Raw genomic sequence first — 19,657 nt, 5'->3', positions numbered from 1 at the left:
AGAATTCACAACACAGCAACTCATAGGCAGAAATTTAAAGGTTATATTGAAATACAATTAATAATCCACTAAAAAGCTGCCTCCTTGCCAGTGCCATGATGCAAAACAAGGCTCAAGGGGCTTTGCAAGTGTTGGGGCTGAGTTCACAGCTTGTCCTGCACAGCTAAGAGCTGTCTGGATGATGACTGCTTCCTGTCTAACCATGGTAAATCTCCTGGGGTTTACTTTAGGCAGAGGTTGCTGGTTGTGGGTGGGAGAAGGGCTCATCTTCCTTCTTCCATCCTCAAGGTGCAGCCCAGCAAGTGAAAGAACCCATTAAAAGCCATCATGGGTGCTGGTTTTGGTGCTGTGCAAAGGAAGGAGCCACAGTGGCACAGAAAGCGCTGGGTGTGCTGCTGGCATCCCTGCAGGATTTGTGCCAGGGTGGCATGGCCCCAGTTGGCATCGTGCCTCCCAGGCAGTGTGCCCAGCAGGTCTCAGCATACAGGAGGATGTGTTGCACAGTAGAAAAAAACCCAAAACCCTGGGCAAAGCAATCCTGGCTCTAAACACCATGATGTGCTGCACACTCCCTCATTGCTGTGAGGTGCTGCTCCCAGTGACTGCAGAGAGTTGGGGCAGGATCATGCCCCTAGCTGCCTGCCCTGCCTGCTCTACCAGGAGCCCGTGGTGATGGAGAGCGTGGTGGGAGAGAACCTGCTGTGTGGTGGAGGATGAGCTGTGGTTTCAGGTTAGTTCCTGGAATCATGGAATGGTTGGGTGGGAAGGGACCTAGTCCCTCCACCCTGCAGTCAGCAGGGGCATACTCAACTAGGTCAGGCTGCTCAGAGACCCAGCCAACTTGACCTGGAATGGTTCCAGGGATGGGGCATCTACCACCTCTCTGGGCAGCTTGGGCTGGTGTCTCACCACCCTCAGTGTAAAACATTTCTTCCTGCTATCTAGTCTAGATCTCCTTGTCTCTTTGGTCTCTTTGTCATAGGGTCTGAAAGAATCTCTTGCAGCTTTCTTTGAAGGGAGAAGAGCTTGTGCCAGGGGGTGTTGTCCTGGTTCTCAATGGCATGGAAGCAGTGCTGTAACTCACACAGCCCTGTGAGGAACAGATACTCACCTTGAGGTTAGGCTGTCTCAGACCCTTGGAAGTGTAGAGTCCTTACTTCTGCCTTGGCCTTCATGGTTGGTGTCTGTGCCATAGAATCATGGAAGGGCTTGGGTTGGAAGGCACCTCCAAAGGTCATCTAGTCCAACCCCCTCTGCAGTCAGCAGGGACATCCTTCATTAGATCAGGTTGCCCAGAACCCTGTCAAGCCTCACCCTAAATATCTTCAGGGATGGGGCCTCAACTACCCGTGTTCCAGTGCTCCAGTGTTCCACCACCCTCCTGGGGCAGAACCTGCTCCTAACATCCAATCTCAGTTTCCTCTTCTGTAGTTTCAAACCATTGCCCCTCATCCTGTCACTACAGGGGTTTGTAAATTGCTCCCCTTCCAGCCTTCTCTTAGCCCTCTTCATGCACTGCAGGTGGCCCAGAGGCACTGGAGCATCGTCCCACTTGGGATGTGCTCAGGATGTGAGCATTTCTGACGCCCTTCTTGCCCCGAACATGACACTTCTTGCAGCAAAAAGCAGTCAAAAGAGGTGCTTTTATGTCCAAGAAGTTTAATGCACCCTGCCACATCCCCCAGCAGCCAGGTGAATACTGTCATCCCCATTTTACAGGCAGAGAGGGGACACTTGGCCCCACGGTGAGTCAATGTCAAAGCCACGGTTATAGCCTGGAGAGCCAGCCCCGTCCTCTCCCCGCCCGGCAGCCAGCAGCAGCTCTTTCTCTCCGAGCAGCCTCCAGCGCCGAGTGCGAGCGGTGCTATAAAGAACAAATAAAACGCTGTGCAAGCTGGAGGAAATGGCATCGTTTAAAAATATGCACAAGGTTAACAGGCACGGGGAGGACACGGCGCCTGCGGATGGATGGCAGCAGAGCTAACGGATGAGACCCGGAGGGCTGCGGGAGCGTGAGGCAGTCAGCACCGGCAGCAGCGAGCAGCCCAGCGCAGCGCTCGCAGGACAATCCTTAGTCTCCCCTCCCGCCTAAGGATGGTCCCAGGAAGGTGGATCGTCGTCCCAGGGATGCAGCTTGACTCTGCGGCCCACCTTCCCGAGGTGGTTTTGCAGCACCATCCTGCAGGCCCTGCGCACCAGTTCTTCAGCGGCAATTAGCTGGCAGCGATGTGCGGCTCTGAGCGACAGCCGCCCGGGCTCCCTCCGGACCGCTCCCCCCGGCCCTGTGCTGCGGCACAGCCCGGATCATGGCAAGCACTCCGAGACGCTCCCGGGGCTTTGAGTCTCCTGGGGCCAGGGAGCAGAACTGAAGGAGTTTTTTCGAGCATTTAGGAACCTTTGCTCTCCCGGCGCTGCAGGCATGGCCCGGGGCGTGTTGCCTACCCAAATTAGGCCACTGTCAGGTCTGTCAGCTGAGGTTTCCCTTTAATTTCCTTCCTCACACTCGCCCACAGCAGCCCCGTGTGGATACCCAGGCCAGGATGCAGAGCAGCTGGGTAGACGTTTGTCAGGCTCCCCGGCTGAGCTGTTAACACTGATTTCCCATCAATATTCAAGCGTGAGAGCTGCATCCAGGAGGCTCCTGCAGTCAAGGCTCACAGGGTCTCGACTCAACCCTCAGCTCTGCCATTCGGATCCCTTCTCGGGCAATCCAGCCTTTGGCTTCCTGTAACAAATCTTTTAATGTCCCTCTTCCTCAGCCCCCAGCTGCAGGAGGGGGTGCAGGGGGGAGCAGATGACTTGCTGCTCTGCACCACTCAATGCACAGAGCAGCAGTTGAGAGCTTGGCAGGGGCACTACCATCACTTCTCTCCTGCAGCTGCTGGCTGACTTTGCTCGGGTCAAGCTCACCTCTCTCCATCTCTGCTATCTCCTCTGTGAACGATCGCAGAATCACAGAGCCACAGAATGGTCCAGGCTGGAAGGGACCTTTAAAAGTCATCTAGTCCAACCATCTAGGTGGTAGATACCCTATTTCTGGAACCATTCCAGGTTAGGTTGTCTGGGTCTCTGAGCAATCTGCTCCAGTGGAAGATGTCCCTGCTGACTGAAGGTGGTTGGACTAGATGACTTTTAAAGCCCCTTCCAACCCAAGCCTCACCATGATCTATGAAATAAGGAGCTCAGAAAGGACTGTGGGTCCTAAAGGTCTCTGTGCATGTCAGGGCTGCTTGTCACATGTTTTGCTGTGGCCACACTTACAAAGAAGATTTTTCTGTGATGGGTGTGACACACAAGTGAAGATGCAAGTGAGCACCATGGGGCAGAAGGATCTTGCAGCAAGGGAAAAATGGTAGTAAGAATGAGTTCAGATGAGTTTCCATTATCAAATACCATTTATTCCCCAGCCAGACAGGAAAGGGCAGCATCCACCCTGAGTCAATCAAGCCTGGATCTTGGCTGAAACAGGGTGTCCGTGGTGAGACCTCCATGAGCTGACAGGGTGGGGAGATTTCAGCCCTGAGCCACCCTGCTCCCCTCTGCTGCTGCCTCTCTGCTCTGAGAGCCTCTGTTTGCAGCCACAAGCTCGGTGAGAAGGGCAGGGAGGGTCCTGAGCAGTGATGGGTAGGCTTTGCTCCCCAGCCTGTCACTGCCTGGCCTTCTGCTCCATCCCAGCCCTGGTTTCCCACCTCACCCCTGCTCCCAGCACACAGGAACAGCTGGATGGAACCAAATATTCGCTTGCCTGTAAAGAGCCAGCAGGTCCTGCAGCCAGCAAAAACATTTGCTGAAAAAATAGTAATAGATCTGTTTCCCTTTCATCAGGGTGAGGAAGGCAGCTCCAAGGTTGACATTTCTTACCCAAGACTCAGAAATTGCTGCCTTTAAGCCCAGAGCCTGGTGTGTTTGCAAACGGGACGGGCATCTGACACCCATCAGCCCCTTGGAAGCAGCCCAGGGCTTGTGGGGAAGGCCTTTGGCTTCCTTGGCCGTGGTGGGCTTTCAATGGTTGTTTCTCTGAAACCAGGGCTGCTGTTTAGTGGTTTTCCCTTAATAAAAGAGATTTTTCCTCCTGCAGGGATGTTATTGCTGAGGAATTACTGCTAGACCTAGCCCTTGCATCTTTCAAGCCCTGCCTGTCCTCAAAGGCTGTTTACATGAGCTCCTGAATTCAGCCACCCCAGTAGCTGGATCCTTCCTGAGCCATGGTTTACCCTATCTGAGAAGTCGCTCCAGCATATGCAGGCTCTTCCCTTGCCAGAACCAGCTCCTGGCTAGAGGCTAACCTCCACCAAAACCTGCTCATAACCCCTGTTTGTCTCCCCTTGGTCCTCACAGGATCCTGGGAACCCTCCTGCAGCCAGGCTGGGATGGCGCAGGAGCTTGTGGAGCCTGGGGAGTGATCGGGGAGAGAGAATTTCACATGCACGTCCCTGAACCCACCAGAGCTGCTGCTTCAGAAGAGACCAGATCATCCCATCCCATCCCATCCCATCCCATCCCATCCCATCCCATCCCATCCCATCCCATCCCATCCCATCCCATCCCATCCCATCCCATCCCATCCCATCCCATCCCATCCCTGCTCCCCTTCCTCTGGAGGACCCCAGGCTCCCTGGTACCTAGTGACACAAGCTTCATCTCCAGCCTTGGGAAGAAGTTCCATGGCTCACCTTGAACACACAATTTCCTAGAATCAGAAAATCATGGACTCAGAATCACAGAGTCAGAGGTGGGTTTGGTTGGAAGGGACCTCTGAAGGTCACCTTGTTCAAACCCCCTGCAGTCAGCAGGGACATCTTCAACTAGATCAGGCTGCTCAGAGCTCCAGGTACCCTGACCTGCAATGGTTCCAGGGATGGGGCATCTACCATCTCTCTGGACAGCCTGGGCCAGTGTCTCACCACCCTCAGTGTAAAACACTCCTTCCTTGTTTCGAGCCTAAGTCTCCCTCTTTTAGATCAAACCATAACCCCTTGTCCTGTCACAACAGGCCCCACTAAAAGGTCTGTCCCCAGCTTTCTTACAGGCCCCTTTGAGACTGAAAGACTACAATAAGGTCTCTCCAGAGCCTTCTGCAGGCTGAGCAAACCCAGCTCTCTTAGCCTGTCCTCACTGCAGAGGGGTTCTTCCACCAGAAGTTCCTAGGTCCCACCTCAGCCAGGCTGTTTGTCCTCTCCCTGTCCATGCATGGATGCACACACACCCTGACCTTTTTCTTTGGATGAAGTTATGCCTCATGCCCATCGTTATTCCTGCTAAGCAAGATTCTTGGCTCTGCTCCTCCAGCCTTAAACCACCCCATTCCCCTTCCTGCTGAGTTTGGGGTCAGCTGAGCCCTGGGGCAGGAGGGCCAGCAGGTCCCTGAGCCACGGTGGGAAAGGGCTTGGGGAGCGTCTCGTGGTTTGGACGACGTCCGTCTGTCTGTCTGCCTTGCTCCTTGCCACTGGATTAGTAGCTACACCTCTCCCAGTGCATTGACTCAGGCATGGCTGTCGTCTCCAGCAGCCACTGGGCACTGTCAGTGGAAGTGGATTTCAGAGCTCATTAATCCCTGGCCAGATTTGCCTCCCTCCTTCAGCTGGTTTTTCCAGGAGCCTCATCCAAGTATAATCTCATGGCTGGGGTTGCACTGGTTTGGCAGCAGCTCATAACCTCCTTGTTCCTCAGCCTCCCTCCTCTTGCCCACTCTTCATCCTCTGGTTTGTCAGAGCTGCCCTGTGTTCTTTATTTTTCTCCTCTTTGCTTTTCCTTCGTTTTCATCCAGCCAGGCACACTGGAAGGGAAATTGGCTTCTTTCCCAATTCTGCTCCTGCTGTGCAGGAGGTGGGGGATGAGCACGTCGCTCAGAGGACATGCAGCTCAGAGGAGGAGGAGAAGGAGATCCAAAATGCAACCCAGACACACTCCTGGCTTCTCCTAGCACAGGTAAGGCTGCAGCCCCACTGCTCACCTCATGGCACAGGGCTTTGCCCCTGCCTGGGCACTGCTCAGCCCTGCTGGAAGGGATTTGGTTGTGTCGGCTCCAGCAGCTCATCATGCCAGGCCTTGCTGGAGCTGTGGAGAAGCCCTGAACTGCTGAGCAATGTCCAGATTCCTAAGGTGCAGGAAAAATTCTTCTTCCCCTTCAGTTGAGGAAATAGTTTGGCTGGAGCTTAGTTTGGATTAAGTCATAGGCCAGAAGTGAGGGCAAAGCTGGATTCATGGATCTCTGGGCAAACAGCGTCATGGTTTGGCAGGGAATCTGCTTCCAGATAAAGTGTCCTTCTCCAGCATTGCCAGGTGGACCAGAGGTTAGAAAATGGACTTGGTGGGGCTTGGAGGTGACCTCTGGGGATCATCTAGCCCAATCCCCCTGCTAAAGCAGGGTCACCCACAACAGGTTGCCCAGGATGGCAATATCCAGGTGGCTTTGGAATCTCTCCAAAGAAGGAGATTCCAAAACCTCCCTGGACAGCCCAGGCCAGGGCTCCAGCACCCTCATGGCAAAGTAGTTATTCCTCATGTTCAGATGGAACCTCCTGGGTTCCAGTTTGTGCCCATTTCCCCTTGTCCTGTCACTGTCCACCACTGTGAGTGGCCTCATCCTCTTGGTCCTTGCATTTCAGCTCTTGGTTAGCACTGGGCAGATCCCCCCTCAGGCTGCTCTTCTCCAGGTTAAGCAACCCCAGGGCTCTCAGCCTTTCCTCCTCACAGAGATGCTCCAGTCCTCTTAGCATCTTTGTAGCCTCTTCTGGACCCTCTCCAGTAGTTGTGTCTCTTGAGCTGGGGACCCCCAAGCTGGACCCAGTACTGCAGATGTGGCCTCAGTAAGGCAGAGCAGATGGGGAAGGGAAACCTCCCTCGACCTGCTGGTCACAGTCTTCTGAATGCATCCTAAAGTGCATTTGTGCATGAAAGTGTAACAAAACCAATTTGCTGGCATCACAGCTGAGGTGGGATGGAGAATGGAGGCAAGCACAGGGAGGAGGCACCCCCCCCCCAAACTCCAACAGGGTATTTTCTTCTTGGTTTAGGTGGTGGCATTTTCCACTTGCCCCCTTCCTCCTCCACAGCGGAGTGAACCTCAGGAAGAAGAGTCCAAGCACTCTGTGCTGGCAGTGCCCAGCTCAGCTAAGCCTGGGCTCAGCCCAAAGTTTACAAACATTTTCCATCTCCCTGCAACTGCTGTTTCCAGTCAATGAGGTTTCCACTCCAGTCACACAGTGTCCTCAAACTGATTAAAGGAAGAACCTTCCCCTCCCTCTACCCCCCACCCCCCTGCGTCCCTGGTGCCCTTCTGCAGCTCATTCACCCTCCCTGGAACAGTGGGAATCAGGAGGGAATGTTTTTCTGCACGCCTTTGCCTAGTTTTAAACAATGAATTCTGGGAAGTGCCATGGCATGTGCTCTGCAGCAAATCAGAGCAAATGACCACAGCGGTTCCCTCTGGCTCCGTGCTCTGTGAAGCTATTGTTTGCAGTGTGTTGCAGGGCTGTTTAGCTTGGCCCACTGTGTCATCCTCTCTCTCTCCCTCTCTCCCTCTCTCTCCAGTCTTTGAATAGGCTCTGCTGGAGAAAATGACTGGAATAAGCCTGTTGTGGCTTTGCTTCTGGCGTTCATTTGTTTGTTTGTTTGTTTGTTTGTTTCTTCAGGGTTATTTTAAGGACCTCGAGGTCCCCGCAGCTCGGGAGGCAGGCCCAACACACATGGTGCACGGCTGTTCCCATCGTTAACAGCTGAGAGATGCAGCTCTGGGGGGCAGAGAAACCAGAGAACTGCAGAATCCCAGCCTGGTGGGGGTTGGAAGGGGCCTCTGGAGGTCTAGTCCAACCCTTTGCTGCAGCAGGGTCACCCATCTGTAGTTCGCTTGGGATCGCAACGTCCAGGAGGCTTTGGAATCTCGCCGGGGAAGGAGACTCCACAGCTTCCCTGGGCAGCCTGCTCCAGGGCTCCAGCACCCTCACATCAAAGAATCTTCTCCTCGTGGTCAGATGGAACCTCCTGGGGTTCCAGTTTGTGCCTACTGGCCCTTGTCCTGCTGCTGGGCACCACTGAGAATGGCCCAGTCCTCTCGACCTCTGTCCTTTACGTATTGATAAGCATTGAAGGGGCAGTTCACACCTCCCTTCCTCCTGCTGTCTGCAGGGTAAAGGTGTCTTCTCCTGCTTTGGGAGACCAAAGGCCCTCAGCCTGTCCGCAGAAGCACTCCCATTGGAGAAAGCATTGATGATGAAATGATGCTCACTGCATCCCTTGGTCAGTTCAGCTGCCTAGGACCCACTGTGCTGCCATGACCTGGGTGCTCCAGGATGTGTCCCAGTACCACTTCCCAGAACCACAGGCTGGAAGCCCATCTGGAGCTGGGGGTGAGTGCTCCCTGTGAGCTCAGCAGCATGCCCTGTGGTTGCCTCTCTGACTGTTCCCACTGCTTTGAGGACCTCCTCAGTGTCTCTGCTTTCATCTTGTCTTTGCTCAAGAAGCTGAGTTTGAGGACCAGCCCCATGCTCCATCTCATCAGCCTTCCCCAGAAGAAAGGACTCAGGACCATGTCCTGGGAGTCTATGGGGGTGCCCCCCTCCTGTCCAGCACCCCTCTCCTGGGCAGGGCCAGCTCCTTCTACTTGGTTCCCAACATCTATTCATCTGCTGCTCCCACAAGATGGGAGTGCTGGGAATTCTGGCAGTGCCCCAGACAATCTGCTCCAGAGATTTGCTCTCCATAGAAAGGCTTTTTGTAAACACCAATCTGGATCCTTTTTTGCTGCAATTTAAGCCTATTGTCATTTCTCCCATGGCACAGCTTAGTTGCTCTGATGTCTGAAGTGCTGTGAGAAGCCTCAGGTCTCAACAATATTTGGTTCTGCACCCATGCAAGGCCACCTCCTGAAGAGCTCCTTCCCCACAGGATGCCACCTCCAGAGGAGCTCCTCTCCCATGAGAGGTCACCTCCAGAGGAGCTCCTTCCCCATCAGAGGTCACCTCCTGAGGAGCTCCTTCCCCATCAGAGGTCACCTCCAGAGGAGCTCCTTCCCCATCAGAGGTCGCCTTCTGAGGAACTCCTTTCCCATCAGAGGTCACCTCCTGAGGAGCTCCTTCCCCATCAGAGGTCACCTCCTGAGGAGCTCCTTCCCCATCAGAGGTCACCTCCTGAGGAGCTCCTTCCCCATCAGAGGTCACCTCCAGAGGAGCTCCTTCCCCATCAGAGGTCGCCTTCTGAGGAACTCCTTTCCCATCAGAGGTCACCTCCTGAGGAACTCCTTCCCCATAAGAGGTCACCTCCTGAGGAGCTCCTTCCCCATCAGAGGTCACCTCCTGAGGAGCTCCTTCCCCATCAGAGGTCACCTCCAGAGGAGCTCCTTCCCCATCAGAGGTCGCCTTCTGAGGAACTCCTTTCCCATCAGAGGTCACCTCCTGAGGAGCTCCTTCCCCATCAGAGGTCGCCTTCTGAGGAACTCCTTTCCCATCAGAGGTCACCTCCTGAGGAGCTCCTTCCCCATCAGAGGTCACCTCCTGAGGAGCTCCTTCCCCATCAGAGGTCACCTCCTGAGGAGCTCCTTCCCCATCAGAGGTCACCTCCAGAGGAGCTCCTTCCCCATCAGAGGTCGCCTTCTGAGGAACTCCTTTCCCATCAGAGGTCACCTCCTGAGGAGCTCCTTCCCCATCAGAGGTCACCTCCTGAGGAGCTCCTTCCCCATCAGAGGTCACCTCCTGAGGAGCTCCTTCCCCATCAGAGGTCACCTCCTGAGGAGCTCCTTCCCCATCCTGCTGCCATTCCAAAGAAGCAGAGAGTTTCCTCAGGAATCCTTGAGTGAGACAGCCACAGAGAAGGCCTGGATGCATCAGCCAGCCTTTGAGCTCCCAAAGGGATCCAAGAAGTTTCCAAACCATTGGATCCTGGCCGCTGGTGGTCACTTAGATCCCAGCTGACGTTACCCATGCTGGAGCTCAAGCACACGTTCCCAAGGGCAGGAGTGGAGTTGACAATAACCAGGGAAGCCCTCTGTAAATAGTAAAGGGGAAGGAAGCAGCAGATGGAGAAAAGGAGGAGCAAGACAGAGAGAGTGACAAGCAAGGAAGTGGATGTGGAAGAAGGAGCTGGGAGGAGTGAGAGCAGAGCAGGAGCTGTAATTAGGGCAGGTTTAGCATGCATGAATTTTGCTGGCTTTGCAGCAGGAGGCTTGCCCAGCAGCTGCAGAAATGATTTATTACATGCTCACTACATTTGCCCTGTAGGAAGGTAAATAAAAGGTACACACTGTCCCATTTACTCTGACAATCAAGGGGATTTGACCCAATTTCTGCTTTGCTAAAATGTTTCCCTCCCCCGGATTGGACCCCCGGGAGGCGCCGCGGTTCCCCCTCCGCCCCCCGCAGCGGCAGAGCTGCCCGGGAGCGGCGTTGATCGCCTCTGCCCTCCTTGTCAGAAGGATCTTTGAACGCAGTTTGGCATTTACACCCAGACCTTGCATCTCCAGCACGGGCCCTCTGGCCTGCCCTCAAGCGCCGGTGGCCGGTGAGAAGGGCAGGGGACCCCGCCGGAGGGGGCAGGCTGAGCACGGGGGCGGTCCTGCCGCACCATCTGCCTGTCGGATTAGGTGATGTTCCTCCTCTGACGGGAGAGACGACAGCGAGACCGGAGCAGGGAGCATCATCTGGCTCTCACATCTGCTTGGGCTCGGAGCAGCTGCCTGCACCTCCTTGTGCTGGGAACGGGGGCTTGGACCTGGCTTCGGAGGAGACAGTCCTGCAGGAAAATCAAGCTCTGGCTGCAGGGAGCAACTTGCTGTTGGGGAGGGGGGGAAGCAGGGGCCTGTGTTTGTTCAGTCACTCAGCAGGTCTAGGGGAGATAAGGGGCCTCCTGCACCCTGGGATCTGCCTTGCCCGGCACAATCTGGGCTGTGATTACTTTTGCTGATACCCCAGATACAGCATTTGCTGACGGTGCAGGTTTTGGCAGCACGCTTTCTGACTGTTCCTGGGGTTTTTTTCCACCTCTGCTTGTTAAATCTCCTCCAGCCTCCCCAGCAGGCAGCCCCAGGCAAGCAGGAGGCCATGGCCACCTTCTCTAGCTCTCTGTGGCCGTGAGGATTTGTGGCAGATGCCAGGCATCGAGGGCCTGGGGGAAGTGGAACGTGGCCAGCTTGGCCTGCAAATGCTGAGGCCACAGGCAATGAAATGGGCATAAAGTGGACACTGAGCTAAACCCCCTCTTTGGGGCGTTCAAGCTGAAGGTCTGTGCTGTGCAGAGCCAGAGCCAGTGGGTCGTGGGTGTTTCTGCAGCCAAATTTCACATGGCTTTAAGCAAATAGGCACAGGAAGCGTGTTCTGCTCTCTGCTTGGCTCAATCTGCTGGCTTTATCCTGCTGCATGCGGGCTGAAAAACACAGCCTTGTTGTGTTTGGAGGAGCCTGTCTGGAGGAATGAGGAGAGAAACAACCCCTTGCTTCTGACAGCCCTTCCCCAGCAGGAGTGATGGCTCAGCCCCAGGCGCTCTCTGATGTTCTCACCAATTCCTTCCCCAGCAGGTCCCTCTTCCCCCTCCCCTCCCCCGCACAGGGGTGAGCTGCTCAATCCCAGCTGAGCAGGCAGGATTGATCCCAGCCTGACGCTCTGCTCCAGCAGATGGGTGATGCTGAGGATGGTGATGCTGAGGACAGGACACTGTTACTTAGCAACTGCTGGAGGATGTGGCTTTAACCCCACCCGATACCCACCACCACCACCCTCCTCTGCCAGTTTTCTGCAGGAATGGGCACAATTCCCATCAGGACTCGATGCCATTGAGGGATTTTTCACTCACACACCCTCCCCCCTGTGTTTTGTCATTCTTCTGGTCCATACTTTTGGACTGCTTCAGCCCCATTTTCTGGGCATTCCTTTGCTGGGGTGAATCCTGGTTCTGAGATTCCCCCCAGGGCAGAGCAGTTGGCTCTCTGGGACGAGCAGAGATGCCCATGCTGGAGCCTCTGCCTCTTCCCTGTCTGTTCACCAGGCTCTGGGCTCCTTCTCCTGCTCCACACTCATACTCCCTCCCAGAGCCTGCAGACAAAAACCTAATTGCATGACATAAATTATAGCAACTCTCCAAATAAAAGCCTAGGGAAAAGAAAAAAAAAGAAAAGAAAGAAAGAAAGAAAGGAAGAAATAAAAGAGGCTGTGGCTGGATGGACACTTGAGGGCTATTAGAAGATGCATAAATTCTTTTCCTTGGGTTTTTCATTTTTACATGTCTAATTACAGTGAAAGGAGCCTTTCAAGGGCTGCTCGACTGCCAGAGCACTCAGCAGCCCCTGGCAACTGGAGTGGGAAGAGGTGGCAGGGTCTGATGGCCCCCGTTTACCTTGGAGAGAGCCTGGGGCTAAACAAATGCCAAGGGCTTGGGAAGGAGATGGGGGAGAAACCACAGCATTCCCCTGGGTCTCCCCCGGGAACCTGCCTGGGCACCCATCACTCCTCGGAATATTTCCATGCTTTTGTGGCCCCTCTTTATTTATCTGAGGCTCCTCAAGCATCTTTAATTACACATGCCTGTGAGGGGTGTCCTTTACCCTCATCTTAAGGATGGGCTGGCTGAAGACAAAGAAACTGAGCAGTGTTTCTGAGGGCTGGAAATAAAACCCAGGAGGGGGAGACAGGACTGTAATGGTCTGGCTTTCCCCGCACCCCTCTGCTCTGCCTGGCAGGGGCTGTGCCACCAGCAGCAGCAGATGTGCCAGGGAGGCTTGGAGAGAGAAGGACAGATCTGGAATTGCAGTCTGGGATAGGGAGAGAAGCCCTTAACCAAAAGAAATGCATCAGACAGGACGTTAATGGTCTGGCTTTCCCCTCACCCCTCTGCTCTGCCTGGCAGGGGCTGTGCCACCAGCAGCACCCTGGCACTGTTCTCAGTGGTGCCAGATGTGCTGGGGAGGCTTGGAGAGAGAATGACTGACCTGAAACTGCAGTCTGGGGTAGGGAGAGAAGCCCTAAACCAAGAGAAATGCAGCAGGGTCAGAGGGCAGGGCTGCTGCCAGCTCGGGGCCCCGGCAGGAGCACCCAGTGCCCCATGAGGTGCTGTGATCATTAGAGCCAATTTATGCTTCCCGGTCAGGGGGTCACCCAGGCTTGTCATCGATTTTTAGGTGGGTGATAAACTTCCTGGAAACCAGAGCTGTTGGGATAACAGGGGAAATGTCCCATTAGAGAGGGAGCTTCTGCAGCAAGCACTGCCAGCGTCACACCCCCCACATCCCACCCTGGCACAGCTTGGGGACCGCCATGGTAAGTGCTGCTGGCTGTCCCCCAGTTCCATGGGTACTGGACGCCTGCCCCGAGCCTTCCCCGTGCTCTGGGCTGTGCCCAAGGGTATGGGCTGGTCTCCTTCCCTCAGGTGAAGGGGGAGGTGTGAGGGAGATTGGTGGACCCCCTGGCCCAGGAGTCTCTCCATCCTTTCTGGGGTCAAGCTTCAGAGAGTGCCTGGAGCCACTGATTTTTGCAGGTGAAGCTGAAAAGAAATCCAGGTGCATTTATTGCACTTATTTCTGCTTTTCCAGCACTGGGCAACAGGCTTTGGCTCCTGGCCCTGGGTCCTCTGGGTGAGGTGGTTCATAGCTTCAATACCTCGGCCCCAGTTTCAGGCTGAGGTACTGAAAGCAGTGGTCAAACGCAGAGTGTTCAGGGCACTGCGTCACTGGCAGCTTACCCTGCTGCCGTGTTTGCTCTCCTCCTGCTGTGCTGATCCAAGGTGTGAAGCCCAACAGGGCTCCAGCCCAGCCAAGGTGAACATCAGGATGTGGACCTCCTGACTCTCCTGCCTGGGAAAGGTTTGTTTTTTCCCCTCAGCTTGCAGAGCTCTGCTAGCAGAGGCAGGTTCTGCTGCTCCTGGCGAGCACAGCAAGAGCTTAAATATGTTTGCTCCATCCCTTTTTATTTTGCAGACTGCTTTAGCAGGTAAAGCTGTTCCCAGATTTATTCCTTGAGCCGAAAGAAAGCAACTGCAGGAGGCAGCTAAATGAGTGCAGCAGCTCAAGCTCCTGCTCCTGCTGCAGGGCAGGAGGATCTCGGCTGCTCCCCGCTGAACAGGGACCCTGCCCGGTGCTCTGGGGGCAGATTTGATTGCACAGATAGGCTCCCACTCCAGCTATGCTGCTGTATCTGCAGCCCAGCTCAGCTTCCTGTAATTAAAGGTGTCAAGTTATGCCAGCAGTAGCAGCTAAGGCCTTCCCAAGTACACTACACTGGCCAGAGTGTCACAAAATGACATGAGGGTGAGGTGATGCTCTGAATTTCTTGGGCTGAGGAGTGCCCTTTCCTCATCAACCAATTACAGGTGACCTTGGCTGAGGAGGTTCATTAGGATCGGGGTTTAAACTGCTCTGTGGCTCAGCCCTTGTACCTTGCCCTCTCTAGATGTGTCTCTTCAAGACAAGATGCTCAGCCACAAGCCTTGAGGTGTCTCAGCAGCTCCACTCTGTGCAGGGATGTTGGCCAGGGTGCTGCTGCCTGCATGTGTGTGCTGCAGCCTGGGGATGGAAATGGGTGGGCATCGCAGGGCCATGGCTGGGAACTGCCACGGCCCTCCTGGAACTGCTTTGGGTGGTGTAGGGAATCTGGGACTCCTCTGGTGAAGGCTCTAGAGCACAAATCTTGTGAGGAGTGGCTGAGGGAACTGAGATTGATTAAGTTTGGAGAAAAGGAGGCTCAGGGGAGACCTTCTCACCCTCTACAACCCCCTGAAAGGAGGTTGCAGTGAGGTGGGGGTTGGTCTTTTCTCCCAAGGAATGAGATAAGAGATGTTGTTGTGCCAGAGGAGGTTCAGGTGGAACATGAGGAACAATTTCTTTCCCAAAAGGGTTGCCAAGCCCTGGAAGAAGCTGCTCAGGCTGGTGGTAGAGCCCCCAGCCCCAGAGGGCTTTCAAAGCTGTGTAGATGTGGTGAGATGTTTTAGTGGTGACTTGGCAGTGCTGGGTTCCATTTGGACTCAATGGTCTTGAAAGTCTCTTTCAGCCACAAAGGTTCTGTAGTTCTGTGATCCCATGTCCCCACCTTTCAGAAACTTGTAATCTCTTGTCCTGATGGAGACACAGGCAGAAGGATCTTGGGTGCCAGGTTGGACTTGGTGATCTTTGAGGTCTTTTCCAACCTTATTGATTCTATGATTCTGTGATCTGACCCAATGGCTGCTGACCAGCAGCTGCAGGGTCACAGCAGGCAGGCTTTAGAGAATCTAGAGACATCCCTGCTTGCAAATAGGAAACTCAAAACCCATCAGCTGGGAGCTGGGAGCAAGGTGCCTGGGGGAGCTCCGTGCCCACCAAAACACAGGGCTCAGCACATCCCCCTTGCAGAGCACTCAGCTCACCTCCTCCACGGCGGCATGCTGCTGAGGATGCTGCTGGCATGCCATTGAAATAAAAACATCTAAAGGGGCGGGGGGGGGGGGGGGGGGAGCAGGGCAACCAGTGGAAAAGTGGCTCCACGTCATGGAAAGCCACCTCTGAGCTGAGGCAGGGCTGCTGCACGCTGGGAGAAGCCCCTCTCAGCAGCCCAGAGCTGGGTGGTCTGCCTCTTAATTACAGGGTTAATGCCACGTTACTATCAGGAGAAGTTTCTTAACCTGCTAATGAGAAGGAAGCAGCTGTAGCTTGGAGAATGTAATAATTGCAGAGTGGAGCAGTGTAATTACAAGGTGTGCAGCGACTGCCTCCGTGTTTACTTTGCCGAGGCTAAATCCTCTCGAAAGCAGCAGCCCCGGCAGCAGCCAGCTCTGCTCCTTGCAGAGGGCTGTAACTGCGTGAGGAAGAGGGGACCAAGGGCAAACCCTGGCCTGCTCTTCTCTGCTGCTGACATCCCAGGGCTTGAGCTGAGGCTACACCGGGCTCAGGCTGGCAGCTGCCAGCACGTGCCGGGCTCGGTTAGCATCGCTCCGGCTCCTTGGCAGGGCGTTTCAGGGAGCGTTGTGGTGCCATGGCAACACCATTCAGCCCTGGGAGCTCATCCTCTACTTGAGAGATCACCAGTCTCGATGGAGAGGGGTTCCCTGGATTGTCTGGGGAGCAAACAGCACCAGGAAGGTGCCAGGGGTGAGGGAAAGTTTCAGGCTGAGGCAGACAGAAGCTGACATGGAGCTCTCCTTCTCCTTCTCCTTCTCCTTCTCCTTCTCCTTCTCCTTCTCCTTCTCCTTCTCCTTCTCCTTCTCCTTCTCCTTCTCCTTCTCCTTCTCCTTCTCCTTCTCCTTCTCCTTCTCCTTCTCCTTCTCCTTCTCCTTCTCCTTCTCCTTCTCCTTCTCCTTCTCCTTCTCCTTCTCCTTCTCCTTCTCCTTCTCCTTCTCCCTCTCCCTCTCCCTCTCCCTCTCCCTCTCCCTCTCCCTCTCCCTCTCCCTCTCCTTCTCCCTCTCCTTCTCTTCTCTCTTCTCTCTCCTCCTTCTCCTTCTCCTTCTCCTTCTCCTTCTCCTTCTCCTTCTCCTTCTCCTTCTCCTTCTCCTTCTCCTTCTCCTTCTCCTTCTCCTTCTCCTTCTCCTTCTCCTTCTCCTTCTCCTTCCCCTTCCCCTTCCCCTTCCCCTTCCCCTTCCCCTTCCCCTTCCCCTTCCCCTTCCCCTTCCCCTTCCCCTTCCCCTTCCCCTTCCCCTTCTCCCTCTCCTTCTCCCTCTCCTTCTCCTTCTCCTCCTTCTCTTCTCTCTCTTCTTTCTCCTCCTTCTCCTCCTTCTTCTCCTCCTTCTCCTTCTCCTCCTTCTCCTCCTTTCTCCTCCTTTCTCCTCTTTACTGGCTGATCTGAAAGGTCTCTTCCAACCAAACAATTCTTTGATTCTGTTCTATGATTCTGAAGATGCTGCAGTTCCCAGAGCATGTCCTTGATAGGAACACTAACCCAGAGGTGCAAAGCACATGGACAGTCCCTCTCACCTGTCACTTTGCTCCCTTCCAGGGTTAATCTCACTCCAGGATCTTCATGGGAAAACAACCAACATTAGTAAACCATCCCAGCTGTGCCCTTGATTTTCTCTTCCTGATGCATTTGCCTGTCTGAGGTCTAAGTGAGCTCCTCCCTGTGTCCTCCAAATGCTCTCCTGCAGTTCTCCCCCACTCACCTGCACACCAGTCAGTTTCTACTCAGTGTGTTTTCCACACCAAAGGATAGTTTTATTAGGTTAAAAACATTCTTCCCTTTGATGCCCTGAAGGTCAAATAACCAGATGAGTGGAGCTGCACGTCCCATGTGGATAAAGCAGTGCTGTGCTGAGCCTTCCTCCCACTGAACATGGCTCATTGCTCCTCTTCAGTCATTTCTGGTGCAGCTGATGTTGAAGGTGTGCAATAAATCCCTTACTGCAAGCAGGAGCTCAGTGAAGGCACCACACAGCAAGGCCACTCCTCTCTCCTGCCACTCCAGCTGCCAGGCGATGCCCATTCAAGCTGCTGGATGAGCTGGGATGTGGAATTTCTGTTGGGAAGTCACTAACTCAGGACAAAACTCACTCCTGGCTAGGTCTTCTTCTCTCAGGAAGAGGCAGAAGACCCAAGAAACTGCCACCTGTGCTGTGTGGGCACAGCTGGCTGCTGGGTACAACTGTCTCACACACAGGTGCCTCCCAGGCACCCCAAACTCAAGGACACAGCTGGCTCCTGGACGTGGCTACCTTGGGGGTGATTCATGGCCACCTTGGCTTTGGGCAGGTCCCTCCCATGAGCACACTCACCCCCTCCCCATGCCTGTGCTCACATGTAGCCATGCACATGCCCATCCTCCCCCGTTTCTCATTCCAGGGCAAGAACAATCCTGCCAAGTGCTTTTGCCCTGAAAACAAAACAAGAGAGACTGGGCTCAAACAAAGCATTTGCTGCAGTTTTGCTGGGTCTGCTCAATTATCCTCAACTTCTGCAAAGATAAAATATGCCAATATGGAGAATAAAAGTGGGTCAAGCTTTAAGTGAATCGCAGCAACACCGGCTCTGAAGCACAGTCAGATAGTTTCATCAGGGCTTCACAGAGCTCTCCTTGAGAGCCCTGCACAAAGGCACAGCCTCTCTCTGAGCAGATTTCTGGGCTTCATTACCTGTGCAACCTTTGCAAATGTCTGCCTTTGATCTTTCATAATTACCCTGCACTAATGTGTTTGAGATGTGAGGAATGAGATGGAGAAGAGCAGGGAGGGGTGAGGAGCACCCTCACCTTCCCTTTGTTGAGGTCCATTACTTGGGGACTGTGATCTGCTCCTGCTGTTGCCCCACTCATCATCTGTGCTGCAGAAGGGTTCCTGCCTCAATTAGGGAGTTGGACCAAGGTCTGTGATTCCTCATCTTTAGAGACTATCTAGTGAGCTCTCCATGAGCCCACTAATGAGAGGCATGGCCTCCTCACATGCTTCCCTCCTTTTGTAGGGGCACAATTCTTTCCCCCCATGCTGTTGGCTAGAGATGTTGGGATACAAACCAGAGTGAGACCAACAGCATCCAGTAGGACTACAGCAGTCATCATCCCCCTGTGCTCATCATTGGTGAGGCCACACCTCGAATCCTGGGTTCAGTTTTGGGCCCCTCACTACAAGAGACATCGATGTGATGGAACAGGTCCAGAGAAGGGCAAGGAAGCTGCTGAAGGGTGTAGAGCTCAAGTCTTGTGAGGAGTGGAACTAGGGTTGTTGAGCCTAGAAAAAATGAGGCTGAGGGGAGACCTTTTTGCTCTCACTGACTCCCTGTAGGGAGGCAGGAGTGAGGTGGGGTTCACTCTTTTTCCAAGGGCTAAGTGATAGGACAAGAGGAAATGACCCCAGGTTGCCCAGGGGAGGTTTAGGGTGGACATGAGGAACAATTTCTTCCCCAAAAGGGCTGTCAGGCTGGAACAGGCTGCCCAGGGCAGTGGTGGAGCCCCCATCCCCAGAGGGCTTTCAAAGCTGTGCAGATGTGGTGCCGAGGGATGTGGTTTAGTGGTGACCTGGCTGTGTTGGACTGAGGGTTGGACCTGATGATCTCAAAGGTCTCTTCCACACAAAACTATTCTAGTTGAAGATGTCCCTGCTCTCTGAAGGCAGGTTGGAGTAGATAACCTTTAAATGTCTCTTACAAAGCACTCTGTGATTCTCTGAAAGCAAGCTCAGGGTAAACCTCGAGTAAGTGTCCACTGTTTTTCTTTAACCTGAAGCCAGTGCTCAGGGCACCGAGCAGGAGAGCTGAGGACCTGAGCTCGACTAAAGAGACTGGAAAATGAGGATGTTCCAAGAAAAACTGTTCCACAGAAGCTGGGCTGAGGAAGACCTCACTTTGTGCAAGCTGAGGGGCGTCAGTAGCCAGACCTGCACCCTCCCAGCTGCTTGGTGACTCCAGGCACTTTCATGCAGAAGAAATCCTTCCTAATGTCCAAGCTAAACCTCCTCTTGTGCAACTTCAGGCCATTTGCTCTTGTCCTATTGCTTGCTCCTTGGGAGAAGACACCAAGCCCCCAAAACCTCAGCTTGCTGGAGAATGACAGGCTGGTCCCTAGCCAGGTCCCAGCCAGCTCCCAGGCACCCAACATGCCTTACTGATCTTCCAAAGCCATGAAACTACTTCCAGACCTCTCCATATAGGGTGTGTTTCAGAGGAACTACTCTATCATCTCAGCCCTTGGGGAAGGGCCTCTTGATTCCTAAGTTAATGCTTATGAAACTGCCCTTGCATTTGGCTTCTGTGTTTTCATGCTGGCAAAGATGCCCCAGTTAAGAG

The 19,657-nt window shown here is 54.2% G+C and overlaps 1 protein-coding gene across 1 annotated transcript in view; it reads right to left on the bottom strand.

Annotated features, from left to right (window-relative positions):
* Positions 1-19,657, bottom strand: part of LOC137450655 (ribosome-binding protein 1-like) — a 90,367-nt gene that overhangs the window by 13,536 nt on the left and 57,174 nt on the right. Inside the window, exons 2-3 of the mRNA XM_068157465.1 lie at positions 10,558-10,725; positions 8,961-9,784 (exon numbers count right to left, since the gene is read on the bottom strand). Coding sequence (XP_068013566.1) covers positions 8,961-9,784; positions 10,558-10,725 — 992 coding nt within the window. The remainder of the gene's footprint in view (positions 1-8,960; positions 9,785-10,557; positions 10,726-19,657) is intronic.

The sequence above is a fragment of the Melanerpes formicivorus genome, unplaced genomic scaffold (genome assembly GCF_026170545.1).
Source record: "Melanerpes formicivorus ecotype bairdi unplaced genomic scaffold, bMelFor1.0.p_v2 SCAF_37, whole genome shotgun sequence".
Taxonomy (NCBI): domain Eukaryota; kingdom Metazoa; phylum Chordata; class Aves; order Piciformes; family Picidae; genus Melanerpes; species Melanerpes formicivorus.
This window is presented reverse-complemented; position numbering and strand designations above follow the sequence as displayed.